This window comes from Osmia bicornis, chromosome 6 (assembly GCF_907164935.1).
Source record: "Osmia bicornis bicornis chromosome 6, iOsmBic2.1, whole genome shotgun sequence".
Lineage (NCBI taxonomy): Eukaryota > Metazoa > Arthropoda > Insecta > Hymenoptera > Megachilidae > Osmia > Osmia bicornis.
In genome coordinates, this window is record NC_060221.1 from 7989707 (window position 1) to 8004893 (window position 15187).

General features: G+C 47.8%; 1 protein-coding gene across 3 annotated transcripts; it reads left to right on the forward strand.

Annotated features, from left to right (window-relative positions):
• Positions 1-2188: 2188 nt before the first annotated feature.
• LOC114879618 (netrin receptor UNC5C-like) lies at positions 2189-12470 on the forward strand. Of its 3 annotated transcripts, none has more exons than XM_029194688.2 (14): positions 2189-2357; positions 2704-2914; positions 4980-5194; positions 5667-5880; positions 8288-8626; positions 9031-9198; positions 9424-9588; positions 10080-10115; positions 10181-10451; positions 10525-10673; positions 10750-11495; positions 11569-11957; positions 12034-12135; positions 12200-12470. In XM_029194688.2, the coding sequence occupies exons 2-14, from the start codon at positions 2854-2856 to the stop codon at positions 12369-12371; spliced, it is 3027 nt and encodes a 1008-aa protein (XP_029050521.1). In that variant the 5' UTR covers positions 2189-2357; positions 2704-2853; the 3' UTR covers positions 12372-12470. The 3 variants fall into 3 exon arrangements, with proteins under 3 accessions (XP_029050521.1, XP_029050523.1, XP_029050520.1); XM_029194690.2 differs by having other exon boundaries at positions 2719-2914; XM_029194687.2 differs by having other exon boundaries at positions 2189-2914.
• Positions 12471-15187: the final 2717 nt, after the last annotated feature.

Here is a 15187-nt window from a genome sequence, read left to right on the forward strand (position 1 = left end):
CATTCCACCCCGATAAAGGGGCTTCATCCCCGTTTCGTCTGCACCCCACGCTGTCACTTTCTCTATCCTTCTTCCCCTATTTTCTGTTTCTTCCACCCCGTTGAGACGCGTCTCCCGAGGGGGACGTAAACTCTCGGACAAATTGCTACGTGTGTTTACGTTAAACCGCCGTTGCAGTTTCGTTTCTCGCGGTCGAAGATCGTTCGTAAAGGCGTGCGATAACTATCGGAAGACGGGCTATCGATGTAAGAGAAGTTTCGACGGGTCAACTCGTATCCTGTCTCGCGCACACGCGTTTACCCGGATTAAGACGACCCCTACGTCTTCGTGTTCGATACTAAGCGTTCTCGTGTACGCTTTGCACACACGCTAATCCTACGCGGGAGGATAAGATTAATTATGGCAAACAGGAAGCAGGAGATTGTTCCAAGTTGTTCGCGGCCATGTCTACGAGCTCATGAAGATGGCTCGAGGGGTTGAGTGGAACTAAGGGCTACCAAGATCTTAATTGTCTTGTGAATATTTTGCTGAAGGGGTTGACTCTTCGAGTATTTACTCGGTTATGAATTTCTGACTTTTAATTTTAATCAACGTAAAAAAAAGGACCACTTCGGACCATCCAAGCTTTCTTGGCTACTTAAGTTATTAGGACCTTCGAAACTGAAGCCATTTTCCTAATGAAAATTCACCAACCAACTCATCCTATATATTTACACTTGTTTCGTAAGCACATTTCAAAGTAAATCTTAATGTAATGTCGTAATTCGCAACACCCCGACTGTTTCATTAAGTAAAAGGCTGTCTGATTGCCAACCCTATTCACCCTTAGAAAATCATGTTACGTATCTATTCTCTTTTTGATTAATTAAAAAAACTACCTCTCTATCCTAACAACCCCCATGAATTTTTATCAATCACTCCCCTCTATATACTGGAAGAATCAATAGAACAACAGAAACCATCGCCACGCGATCAACCGTAGAGTGAAGTTAATCCGTCGAGCAAAGACGGAACGGAAATGGGTCCCCTCGACGCGATTTATTTACACCGAGGCTGGTATCGGTTTCTTGGACGCGTAACCAACCGATTCGGAAGCTAGTTTACCGTTACACCCTTCCCTATCCCGGCGAAGACGTCCACAACGCCTGTAACCTCGTTCACCGTGGTTGGATCCGATTTCACGTTCGAACGGCTCGCCGGTGATCGACCGTCAGAAATCCCATACGTTCCCGCGAGGATCTTCGTCGTCGGTTGCCTTCCAGTGCAATCCGACCGTTCGCTCGAATGATATTCATTCGATCCTCGATGGACTAGCCGGCTGCTGGACGAATTGCGGTAACAATGACTTCGGGGCGAATGCGGCTCGCGCGCGTTAATCGGTGAACAAAGGGGAGGAAGATTGGATCCTCGGGGCGCATCTTGATTCGGCCGGGTTTTAACCGTACAATCAAGTACCTGATTTATTCCTTTTTACACCTGTAGAACTGGGTCACTTGCGTCGTCTTAGGCTTTTAACAAATTTTAAAATTTTGAAGATGACAAATTAATGTAAAATATAAGAAGCTTTTACTTAAATAAAAAGTTATAGATTATATATATATTTTTTTAATATCCTCTCATAACACCCACAAACTCCTTCCCTCCAGAAAATCAGCTGATTGATGAAACACAATTACCCAGTGTTTCTTTTTACGCATATATTCTTTCCATCCCCGATTTACACCAGAAGCATTAATTTCATGCCTCGAAAACAAAAGTTACACTCGAACGCAGCAAATCATCCCCCACAATTCAAGCAACCTTCCACTATCAGACCCGAAACCTCAAACGATCGACATCCCACCCCCGTGGCCGTTGAAACGTTTCCGTAAGCCGACGATTCGTTCGAACTCTGCTACCACCACCCCCAACGAACAACTAGTAAATAAGACAATCGAGCGGAAGTGGCCGGCGCACGCGAAAGAAGGAGCACGCGTCTGATCTGGTCGTACCGGAAGGAGGATCGGCATTCGCCGAGGAAGGCGCAGCCTCCGGCGGCACGAGGCTAGCACCGCCAGCAGCATAGTTGCCACCACCACCCCCGACGACAAGGGGATGAAGAAGAGCGACGCTATCGAAGCGAGACGTGTATATATGTATATATAGAGGTGCGCGCACGTCGGCAAGTTCAGTCGTCTACCGCGTGCCGAGCCGCGAGCATCGTGTGCTGGCAACCCTCACTGCCGAGAACAACTCACCCCCTTGTCTCCTTTCGTTTCGCCATCGCCACGGTCACGTGTCCCTCGCTCATCCCCGTTGCACGCTCGAACGGAAGTGCAGCCGACCGAGTGCACCAACCCGTCGCGTGGATCCGTCATGTAATTTAGAGCTGCGAACAATTAACGACCCGGTGTCCTTTCGTTCGATTGTTTCGAATTTTTTTCTTTTTTTTTTGGAGGGTTCTTTATATCGTTTTTTTTTTTAAGTTTGTTTAGTGTCCATTTTGAGGATCAGGAATGTAATTTACAGCTGCAGACAATTAACAATTCGGTCTCTTAACGGTCGATTGTTTCGATTCTTTTTTTGGAAATTCCTTTTTCTTTTTAAAAGTTTATTATACAGAGGCGAACAATTAACGCTTCGGTGTTTTTTTCGTATAACTGTTTCAAATTTCTCTCCGTCTCTTTCTTTATTTCTATTTGTCTTAAAACGAGATATGTGCAGGGGTGGTTAATTCAGGATGAACCGACTGGCATGGATTTTTGGTACGTGATTTTGGCGCGCGTTTCGAATGACCGGAACTTAAGGTGATCGATCTTCTGCTTCGTTCGCCGGTGGTTGAATGCAAAGGGTTCAGTGAGATGTGAGCCGAGGATGGAACTGAAGATCAGCATACTGCTTCTAGCGCTTCTACGCTTAGCCAGCACCCTCGAGAGTAAGGATCACTGATTTATTTTCTGAAGAAAGAATCTTGGGATTATTGATTCTCAGTCTATTAACGATCCACAATTTTTTCTATAATATTTATGCACTGATGCTTCGTTTGCAATTCTCTCGATATGTTTACTACTATCAAGATTTGCGTAAGCATGTGTTATTCATGAAAGGATCCAGGATACGTATCAGGAAATCTTCGTAGTTCAAGTTGTAGAATCGATGTTCGTGCTTTGGAAACTTCGGATCAAACACGATTCCCTTCGATGCATGCAGAAGAGGCCGGTCAACAGAGTTCGGCCGTTCGATTGCTGCGGATGTTAGTGTTTGCTTGGCGGCGAACTTTTGGCGCGGTTTGCATTGTGTCTGGTGAAATTTCGCTTATCGTTACACCTCTTGAAGGAAACAACCAGACCGCAAAGATTTATCAACTAAAAGATCATAATCATTATCCGCAGAAAACATTGAAACTGCTTATTACACTCATAATTCCTTCGTTATGAATGCGAACAATATTCAATTAATCACTGTCAGGGAAGTTGTCGAGAACGAAAATGAAACACATATGGAAATCGTAGAATAAAAAAGGTTCATTTGCCTGAACATAATCAAAATTAATACCCAGCTAAAAGGCAAACAAAATGACAGCTAACGTGTACAACACTGTAAGCAATTAATCATATCCTGGAAAGGGTAATGGAAATATTCCACAGCCGCGTTGAATCATCCATGAAACATCACGAAACAACTAAAAACACAGAAAATACACAACACGAAACAGTTCATCCCTCCAACGAGTACTTTAAAGTACAACGAAGCGAACATCGAAAGGGTTAGAAGCGTAGGTTACGCGGAGCCCCCGTGAAAACTTGACAACTTCGGTCTGAGAGTGTCCCGTAACGTTCGAGCAGCCCCCGCTCGACGTAGATAAATTCGCGGACCGGAATTTACGTGTGCAGCTTGATATTCTACAAAGCCCCGGTCTCGAAATCGTGACATGTTTTCCCGCGAGCGTGACAGCGTTGGTAATCGTCGGCCGGTTTACTGCTTCGAGTCAAACAAGAGACGCGATCGCCCGTTCGTGCTGGGTAATAAAGTTCCGCCTCGACTTAGCAAGCAGAGAAAAACGAGTAGACGGAAAGACAAGAAAAGGGTAGAGATCGAGCGTACGCCGAGTGTAAAGACTAAGAGATTCTCCTAAGCGAGCGGATCCCGCTGACTGATACACGACGTAAAACCCCCGTACGCATCGTTAAACCCGGCTTCACCGTTTCCATCGGGCGACGCGATGTCTAAATATACCGTAGACTTCGTGTCTTTCCTTTACTCCGATCGCTTGAGAACCGGGCTCGTTCGGCTTGTTAACGCGGTTACCATGATCAGCAGAGAAGAACTGTTGGCAAGTGCGCCTCGTTTCGCTCGCTGAATTAACCCTTTGCACTTTCAATGTACGATCTTTATCGGACGTACTCGGACTGACATCTTAACGGGTCGAGACAAACGTCGCTGTTTCTGGAAACTGATTTAGAAAGCTAAGGGTACGGAGGAAGTGTAAATCGCGTCGAGATAGGGATGAGTTTTGAAACACTCGTGAAATTTAACGAGGCTTGCACGGATTATCTAATGTTTGTAACGTTTCATTAATTTCGATAATTATAAGCTGATAAGCTGAGACTGAGTCAATTATTTCTGTATAGAAAAATTCCTTTTGGACAAGAATTACATGTGGAAGCTTTAAAATTGTATGTGGACATTTAGTTTGCATGAAATCTTATAAATTACTTATGGTTTTTTTGTGCATTTTTATTGTTTTCCCCATTCTTGCTTTTTGAATTCCTATCAATATAAAATGAATATTAAGTCATTTTTTTGTCACTATAAAAAGAAATCATTCCTGAAGAGGTTAATCTTTGGGTATCAAGTTGTAACACTGTTAATCATATTAAACTAAAGCTACCGATTGAATTATTCAAAGCATCATTCGCTAAACATCGGGCGAAATATCTGCCATCTGAGTTGCTTTAAATGAAACGTAACGTACCGTGAATCTCGTTGGCCTCTTTCAGGCACGAAGGAGGAGGAGGACCCCGACGAAGACGATGAAGAGAATTACCCGGTGGACGACTACGACTACGGTGACTACGAAACCGCGACCATAACCAGCGATACCGATCTTATCGCCGGTGGCTCGTTGCCGATCTTCCTCGCCGAGCCGGTCGACACGTTCGTGGTGAAGGGGAAGCCAGCAACCCTTCACTGTCGAGCGGCTCAGGCTCTTCAGGTAGGTGAAACGGAATTTCGAATACTCCCCCTAAGAATCGTGCCTCTGAAACAGGCATTGAACATTTCAAAGCGCCTCGACGACGCACTTCACGCGTCCCAATTTCTCCGCTGAAATTGAGCAAAAGCTTCGCTTGTTAATTGAAGCAAAAAAAAAAAGTAGCGCACTAAGGTGGCCGCGTTTGAAACTCGGTTCTTTCCACGAGGAACAATTAGCAAGAGATGCGTCGTGAAATCCGCGAACAAAGAGGACGAGAAACGGAAAGTACACGGCTGGATGGCTTTTTGGCCCTGTTCCGTTTCACACGTTCGCGAAACAGGGTCCAAGCAGCGCCATCAAGCCGTCATTTTCCTCTTCAACCTTGTTAACTACTCAAAACGGCAAGGTTTCGCGTGGACACGTAGTTTCTGGGGCTTTTCACGCGTTGCTAATTACCTACCCCCTTGGCAAGCTTGTGTTGACGGGATTGCAGGTGTATTTTCGCTGCAACGGTGACCGGGCTGAACGGTCGCAGCAGCAGGATTTTGTCGACCCTCAGACCGGAACGAGGGTCGTCGAGGTCGAGTTGAACGTGACGAGGAACGAGGTCGAGGAGTACTTTGGTAGGGAGAGGTTCAAGTGCGAGTGCGTGGCATGGTCGGGACCAGGTCAGATTCGAGGGCAACCCGTCACGGTTGAGGTCGCTTGTAAGTAGAGAACACTCCAATCTCTTCGCTCGCCTGTCTTCTCATCCTCCCTATTGCCTATCCTTCTTCGCTACTCGATCCTGCAAGAACGGCTGCTGTATCAACGAACTTCCGAACCTGACACTCTTGACTGAAAATGAAAATCCAATAATCATTTCTTTGATTAACATCGATAAAGCGTGACTTTAACTTTTTAACACGTTTCTGCATGAAAAGCAGTACACGGTGGCACGATTAAAAACAGCGTCGCCGTCGCATAATAGCGAGCATAATTTCGGTTGCACCGCGGAAAAGAGGGGAACCGGGCAGCGTGGAAACGAATTAACACGCGATTGTACCGTGGGGGTGCGAGAGCAGGATTTAGCGGGGGTGAGCGAGCAGAGAAAACGGCCGGGAGCAACTAGCACCTGGAATCGGTCATAAAACGTAACTTCATTAACCCGATTAGCGCGAGTCGACTCTGGAACAGGGCTTTTCCAGATACCCGCCGCGAAATTCACTCTGGTAAGCTCGCTGTCGACGAGGGTTAGTCGAGGGTGGCGCGGGGTTTGTTCGCTTGTTTTCATCGGATATTTCGTGACGCGTAAACCGAGGCCGAAAATCTAATCGATATTCTATTGCAACGCAAACACCTGTGAATACAGAATCGGCGAACTCCCGTTTTCTCGTTTTTCTTTCTTTCATTCTTTTTTTTTTTTTCTATTTTCGCGATGCAAACCTGTGTATCGGCGCCATGCAAATTGGAATGGTAACCTGTGAACCGCGTATTCCCGCCGCATGACAATGTGCCCCGACTTTCGATTTCGCTGCCCAATCTTCGCCGGTCTGCTGTTTTCGTTGGAAAAATTGAAACGTCTACCTCGGTGTCACTGAATTTCATAGAAAACGAGATAAAATATTTTGGCAAATTCTGAGGAATCAGAAATCCCCGAATTACCGCTCGTCAAAAACTTCGCTTGCTCTGAATTTTCACATTTTTTTTTTTGTAACGAGAAAAAATTCTAGATTAACCACGCTTTTCATCCAGGATCGCGACTGCAGCCGTGCTAGAAATTACCGTGAAATTAATTCGCGAGTTTGTTCGATTTTCTAAAGTGGATCGCGCCTCGTGGTGCCCTGTGGCAAGACGATACGACGACGACAACGATGTTTCGCTTCGCGACGATCGATACCCGCGTATTCAATTTCGAAAGCACGTCCGTTTCCTGTTTGCGCGCAAATACGAATTTAATTCTGCGTCCTGTTTGTCTCGCGTGTTTGCGCGTCGAGCCACACCGCGACGCGACGCGCCCCGTCTGAATGAATATTGCTCTTTCGACTCTTGCGCTCGGCGGAACTTCCGCTCTCAGACTTCCGCGGGAACAATCCTCGCTTCCGTTTTCCGTCCTCGCGACCGAGATGCATGAATAGAATTCTCGATGGTTAGGCGAAAATCGGTGGATGGAACGAGCGAAGAGAAAACTTGGAGAAATTGCTGCTGTACGATTTCAAAAAGTTCATCCTCGTCTAGAGCAAAGCTGCTTGCTCGATGTAGATAAGCCATTTACATAATTCTACGCTAAAGATTAATCCCTTTTAATTTACGTAAATTAACAATTACCAATGTTTTTTAATCAAAGCCCGCGTAATGAGACCTCTAACGTTCCAATTTTCGCGGATGTTAACTAAGAACACAGAGTATTATCATAGAACGCATCCGGATCCGCCCCCGACTACCAGCAACGCATTAATTAAACCTAATGATTCAGGAGGGGGCCGGAAAATCCGCAGGAACGAGACACAAACGGTCGTTCCATTTATCCGCGAGTAGATCCAGGTAACAAACATCCAACGATGATCAAGATGCCTCAATAAACGTAACGCAACCGTGCTCCGTCTAATCGTTCATATTCTCCATTCACGGAGCTTATTAAAAAGCATCGTCCCAACGGTGCACGCAATATGTGCATCGGGGTCAAAGGTAGTCTAGACGACTCGTTGGAAGAATGTTAAACCGGGCGCATCGTGGTGCACCGTTGCTTGCCACTCTTCACGAACGATATAAAAGGCAGCTATTTTTCCGTGTATCCACGGCACGGCGCGGCACCGTACGGCACTGCACACCGAATAATATAGCATGGCCGTGTAGCTGGACGAATAGCCAAGCCACCCTTCTCGTGGCCGCGGATCTGGTAAAATCTTTTTCTGCCTTTCCTACCGACAACGCCGCTCGAGTGCGGCATAGACGCGGCTCATGAATGCGGCCCTGCATTTATACGCGCGCACTAATATCGCTGAGTGCCCTACTCCCTTGCTCTCTGCCGTTGTTACCTACCCCTAGCCCCGTTGCACCCTGTCTCGTCGACCTCTCCTGCCTCGTATTTCCGGGGAATATTAAAAAAGCCCGTCACGGACCTACCCGGCGCAGACCTGAAGAAACACTTCCTGTCGCCGCCGTACTCGCTGTCCGTGGAGGCTGGACGGAACGCGGAATTGCGATGCACGCCACCTCTAGGGGTGCCGTCACCGAAGGTGTACTGGCTGAAGAACGGCGCACACCTCGAGACGATCAACAGCTCGACGCCACCTTCGTCCGGTTCCGACAGCATCCCGAACGAGGTGTCATCCTCTGGCAGCTTCCTGCGGACCGCCGACGGACACCTGATACTGGGGGAGGCCGAGCTGAGGCACCAAGGGAATTACTCCTGCGTCGCTGAGAACATCGCTGCGAGGCGGGTCAGTGAACCGGCCGTGCTGACGGTTTACGGTGAGACCTCTTGTTGAATTCCGTGAGACCGGTCGCCCATGAATATTACATCGGTCGTCCGCCCACGGCGTTACTGTAATTAGACACGGTGATCGCGTATCGGTGATAATTAGACGTAATGCATTTTTTATATTGCCGAGTCGTTTGTTGCGTGGAACGGAACTTTGCTTACACAATGGGGGAATCGGTAATGTCGTGTTGCGTGGGAGATTACGGGCCTTCAGCTGAGGTTCAGGGACTGATTGAGAAATTGATAGACCGAGTGTAGTAAACGGTGTTAGAGGTTGTGTCGGTTTTTTAAACGTTCTAGATTATGCAGTCGATGGTATAATTCTACGTATTCAACGCATGTTTGTTCACAAAATTGACCATTCTTTTAACATTACTTCATCATGGATTCCCAGTAAACGGCGGATGGTCTTCGTGGTCCGGATGGTCGGAGTGCAGCACCCGTTGCGGCAGAGGTGTGCAAAAGAGGACGCGAACCTGCACTAACCCGGTGCCTATCAATGGAGGTCAAACCTGTCCAGGTCCAGCTACGCAGAGGGTGGAATGCAATCCTTCCTGTCCCGGTAAGCTGTTCAGCAGCATCCAATTATAAAACAATTAAAGGACAAACTAGCCTGTGGTCCGAAGCAGACACCGATCCCTTGTGTCACCGACGAAGGGATCAAAGACGGGACACTTGTAAAGAAGCAACTGGTATCGCAGATGTAACCGTCCCAGATGGGATGGGCCAGGCGGGATCTGATAACCGAGATTTAATCGGGATTTTCAAGTTCACCCGTTGCTTTCAGCGGTCGACGGCAGATGGTCAAGCTGGTCCTCGTGGTCCGCATGCGGTCCCGATTGTTCCAAAGTAAGGAGGAGATCCTGCAACGACCCCCCGGCGAGCAATGGTGGTCGTCCCTGTCAAGGCAAGGACGTCATCGTCGAGTCTTGTTCCGCGGATCGATGTAATGGTGAGCTCCAGCTGTGACGTTGCCTCATTTTTTTTCCCCCCTTTCTTTTTCGTTGTTCCCGGTGACTGGACCCGGGTCGACGTCGGACAATTTATTACGAGCGAACGGGCTTCCTTTCTCCCGCGTCGCGTACGATGATCGTTGCCCGCGGTTCGAACACCAGGATGATACGATTTAAATTAATAATGACTCGCAGAAAGGTCTGGATCGTTTGTTAGCCAGTAGGCCCACGAAGACGAAGAGTGCAACGTAATCTCGTTCGATTAAACCGAGCAGAGGACGAGCGGAATGTCTGCCGTTGTTAAGCGGAACGTCGTCGAGGTTAGATTAAGTTTTCGAGGATAGATCGTTAGATGGAACGAGGGAGATTAAACGGTGCACGTTCAGCTTGTTAACGTGCCAGATAAAGCAACCGTGTTCCGCGTACTCTGTAAAATCACGTTCGCTCGAGTAAGTCACTTTCATGACTTCTGCCGTACTGTTGCATGCAGCACTCGGACAGGACGGACCACGAGTATTCAAGGAAGGTAAATGCACCAGAAATGTCCCGTTTCAGGGAAGATAGTTTGAAACTCTGTTTGTCTGGTCGTAGCAACCAGAGCGATCGATCATAGAAATATACTAGCGCTCTGGATCACCTTGAGTCTAGCTGCGATCATTCTCGCCTTGACGACCATCTTCTTCGTTCGATTGATGCGACGGAAGGAGAGAATGGACGCTCTGTACAGCGTCGCGAGGCTGGATTTCCGTCATCCGGCTGACCTCGCCAAAGCGGTAGTATCGAAGAACGATCGTTCAGTCGTATCCGTGGACAGGCGTTTGGAGCAGGTGATAGACGAATCAAACGCAGCCAGGATGTCTAGGTAAACGATCCTCGAGGAATTAAGCCCCGATCGATTCTTGTCCCCCGTTGAAAGTCTCTCTAACGATACGCAGATCTTGCTCGGAGCATCACTACGACGTGCCGCAGCTCTCGTTGCCCTCGACCACCAGACCGTCGCCCAGTTCATCCGTGGCCAGGTCTTCCTGCAGGAACTCTCAGCGAGGTAGATGCCTGTCGGACAACGAGGAAGGCCGATCGTCCCGTAAGAAATCACCTTTGCCACTCTGAACATCTTTGTCCTTTGACAAGGGACAGTGTCTCACTTGTGTGATATCCAGGCTCCACCTATCAAGCGAATCCAGAGAGCACCAACGAGGACGACGACGACCACGACGAAGAAGACGAGGATAATAAAAAGATCGGAGAAGATGACAGAGGTCACGAAGATGCTGGTGGTTTTATCGTCAGGGCGGTGGTTGACGATCAAGGCGCCCTGCTGGTGGTTCCCGAGGTCGGAGTGTCCATGTCCGTGCCCGAAGGAGCCATTCCTCGTGGACGTCGACACAGTTTACACCTGGCGGTTCTCGGAGACGATGCTCTAAGACCTGGTCTCCCACCTGGATTAACCCTTTTGTCAGCAGTGGTGGCTTGTGGGCCGAGTGGCATCGATTTGGTGAAACCGGTGATCCTCCAGTTCGAACACTGTGCCGAACTCAGAACGGGAAATTGGGAACTGAGTCTCTGGTCCACGGATCTCGACTTCGACACTCGTTCCAACGACTCGACCAACTCGTCCACCAGTTCCAACGTCATTTCTGCGACGATGTGGCGTAAAATCCTAACGCTAGGCGGAGAGCCCATCAATCTTCCCGGACAACCATTCGCGCAGCTCGATCATTCTGGAGTGTTCTTGGTCACCGAGACCCCTAACGTGTTCGCGGTGGCAGGAGAAAACTCTGCAGTGGCACCGGGATTGGCGGTGAAGAGGATCTGCCTGGCAGTTTTCTTGTCACGCGAGAGGGATCACATCAGGTGTCATCTGATGGAGGACACCAAAGCGGCGTTCAAGCTCGTCGTGGAACAGGTTAGTGCTTGAATTATACATTTCGCTAAGTTTCAGGGTCGAGCGGGCATAGAATATTCCTTATCTCGTTTAGGAGCGTCGATTAGGCGGGACCCGCATCGATCATGGAACCCTAGGCTTCAGAGCAGGTGGTTCTCCGCTCCGTATCGACCTGGAGGATAGAGAGAGCGGATTCGTGGAACGTCAAGAGATACCTCATCGTCGAATCTGGTCGTCGACGAGAACAAGCGTAAGAAGATACTTCAGGATCGAAAAAACTGTAGGCGAAGTGAGACTCAGCTTTGAGTTACGAGCTTGTCAGTGCGGTTTCGAGGAGCACACCTTGTTTCTGAGAATCGACCTGGATCTGATGAAGAGAAACGGATCGAATGGAAAGAGAGCCACTAAAACTGAATCATCGATCGTTTTACGTGGCAAGAATTCAACCAGGTCGACGGAGTCGGTCGTTTCTAGACCATTCAGGTATCACAAGTCTATCTATGCTTATTATTAAATTTCCACGATTTTTATCGTTTAACGATGTATGATTTTGCTGAAGATTTTCCAAAACTCTGAGAAAACAACTGTGCCAGTGTCTGGATCCGCCAAGCGCACGAGGAAACGACTGGAGAATGTTAGCACAAAGACTTCAAGTCGATAGGTGAGTTTCTATTATCACAGAGACAAAGTTTAATTACTAATCAAGCTGTTGTTTCTGATTTCAGATACGTGGATTACTTCGCAACGAAAGCGAGCCCAACGGAGCATATCCTGGACCTCTGGGAGGCGAAACACCAAGAGGCCACGGCTCTCGCCGATCTACTGAACCACCTGAGACTTATGGGACGCGTGGATGCCGCGAACGTCCTCGAAAGTCGCCTGGGTCCATGGATCTGAAAACTCCCAATGCTGATCACTGCCATTCCATCGTTCACACCTTTGCATATGTTTTGTACATATAAGAGAATCGAAATTTCTATCAAGCCTAAGAAGGATCGATGTAGAACCACGTTGCGGAGAGGCAACGACCGTGTTTGTACATAAAGTTCGTTTATAGCAAACATCATTAAAGTGTTATCAATTCTTTAATTAGAAGACCTTATCCTCTCCTCTAAAACCACTGAGCATTTCATAGGAAATTCGCTTCACGCCCTCGATGAATTAACTTCGCAAACGACCCCTATTGTATTCGCATCGAATCTCCGATTTTCCGGATTCCCCATGGAGGCCCTTTGCAGTGATAATGGGTTCTCAAGCATCTGTTCGCCGATACCCGTCATCCTCCCGTTTCCTACTGAAAGGACGCTAATCGGTCGCGTGGAGGTCGTACGTAGAATCCCAGCCGTCCGTTTCTCGTCCATCGTCGAGGCAACCCCTGTTCGCAACAGTTTCGCTAACAATGCGATTGCCCTCTCCATTGGAAGAACGGAAGTTGCAAATGACGTTCGGAGGGGCCAATTTGCACCTGAATACCGGGCTGGCCACGTTCCTTGAACCGATGCGGCGCGCGGCCAGCAGAATGCTGTCGCGAGTGCATTTAGCCGACCATTTGGCTGCCATTCGAATGGATCGTATCGCGGTGCGGGCATTTCAGGTAGGCTGCTAGGTATCGCGTCCAAGAGCAAGGATGCGTGGGATGCTCGAAACAATGGGCATTATCCGGCTAAACATGGGAATGGGGGTCCTGCGATTCTGGCAGGCTTCGAGGAGCTATAGGTATGCGTAGGATGCCAGCCCTCATATAGGTATGCGTGTATCCCTTTACCTCCCCATCGATGTTGCACGCCGCTTTGCCCTCTTCCTCCCTCTCTGGATCCTCTTCGAAGGATCGAGCGGACGCTCGCAGAGGGATGGGCGAGCATTTAATCACAGGAGCCCGCTGTTGGTAATTCCGTTGGACAATGGCTGTTGACCTGCGTCGCTAGGGATGCCGTACCGGTCACCCTTTCGCGCCGATACCGTGGATACGTCTTCTTCGTCGATCACTCGATCTGATCTTTCCTATTTTTTTATTTCTGAGCTGTTGAGCGAAATTGATTAAGTCGGTTGTGAACAAAAGTACGATCAATCGAATGAAATGTTGCGACACTTAAGAGCCGATTGGAGAGATAATAAAGATACTAATGATTATTGATCATTATTATCAGATCTCTATTTATAATTTTGAAATTTTCTTAATTGCATTTATCAGACAATAGATTGAGAATTCAAGCTCATTAGAAAATTGCTGAATCAACCCTTAAGATCGTATCTACTGAAAAATCAAGTAAACTTAAATTAAACCCGACGGCAGTGTCCCCAGATTATTCCCAAACGGCGTATAATATAATTTCTAGCCCGAAACTGACCCGTTATTCCCATACGAGTGTCATCAATCTTCTGGAGATTAGCGCGTGCTATCAAACACACGGAAAATGGAGAAAGTAGCGATTTCTGATGGCAGCCACTCGGTGTCGATAACGTCGCCGTAACGACGCGGTTATTGCCACGTTGTTCGACCGCATCGTATATGCATAATCCACGTCAGAGTCGCATAAATTCCAGCTCCAGAACCGTATTAATTTCCCGACTAATCGCGATTGGGATCTACAGGCAATTACGAGAAGGATAGGCCAATCAGATCGGCGGCCGCCGCCACGCTCGCTTCCGTTAACGCGGAAGCTTCGGTCACGCACACGCAACGCCGCCGCAACCCTCTGCCACCCCTCTCGCAACCCTTGTACGACGCGTACAAAACTGGCAGACAACGGGAGGGTGCCCCCAGCCGGGTTGCCTTTATGAATCGTCCAGAGATATCGCGATCGAACCGTGTGGAAATCGATCTGACGCCGCGCCGCGCCGACTCGCCGATTCATGGCGAATAAATAGCGCGAGTAATTGCTCGGCCATGCGTGAATAATGCATTGACGAGCCCCGAATGACTTCTCAGTCGATGGTTAGACAACGAATCGCGTCGTTAATTGTCGTAACCGAGGCAATAATTGCTTCGTTATGCAGGTACCAGGCGTGTCTTGATGAACGACAACGAGCGATGAATTTTTACCTTTCGCGCAATATTTTCGAAATTTAGAGATAAGGTGTTGGTGCGAATTTCAAGGTAAAAGAACTTCTTTTTATTTATCTTCCTCGGGATGTTTTCCGCGACGACGCTTTGTGGCAGAATTGCAGCGACATCAATTTTCGGGAAATACAAAATGATTTAGAGTGGAAAGGGTACACATTTCCGGGTTTTCCTCGTACACACGGTGAAGAGAATATTTATTACTGGGCAGGGTTTAATCCGGCCAACTTTCTGTCAGAGGTTACGTTTTCATTGGCCAAAATTTATAGAGCACTATGTAACGCTAGAACGTTTTCCAATCTCTATTACCACGCGCTATAAATCTGTTCAATTACTGCAAATGCTAACAGCTCAGAACTGTAGATTTAAAAACAGGAAGAGGAAAGAAAACAAAGTCACAGGGTGTCAAAACATCTAGAATTGATTTCATCCTTTCGTTCTGTGAAAGTTAAAAAAGAATACAGTATCGTTTCAATTCAATACTTATTATTTGGGGTATAATTTATTAACAAGTAACGAATGGCACTGTTCGATCCTCATTTAATTCCACGCCTACTGTTTTGAATGGGGGCTAACAAGATGAACGGGAGCAATTTGCTCGCAAAAAAAGTGAGTTCTCGAACCCTGGCTTTCTGAAATAGACGCAATTAGC

What these genes read in the sequence shown, in the direction of transcription:
- LOC114879618 (XM_029194687.2), top strand. Translation starts at nt 2,854, where the DNA reads ATGGAACTGAAGATCAGCATACTGCTTCTAGCGCTTCTACGCTTAGCC. An exon ending in ACCACGAGTATTCAAGGAAG is followed by an intron (nt 10,116 to 10,180) that starts GTAAATGCACCA and finishes GTCTGGTCGTAG; the next exon opens with CAACCAGAGCGATCGATCAT. An exon ending in TCAAGCTCGTCGTGGAACAG is followed by an intron (nt 11,496 to 11,568) that starts GTTAGTGCTTGA and finishes TATCTCGTTTAG; the next exon opens with GAGCGTCGATTAGGCGGGAC.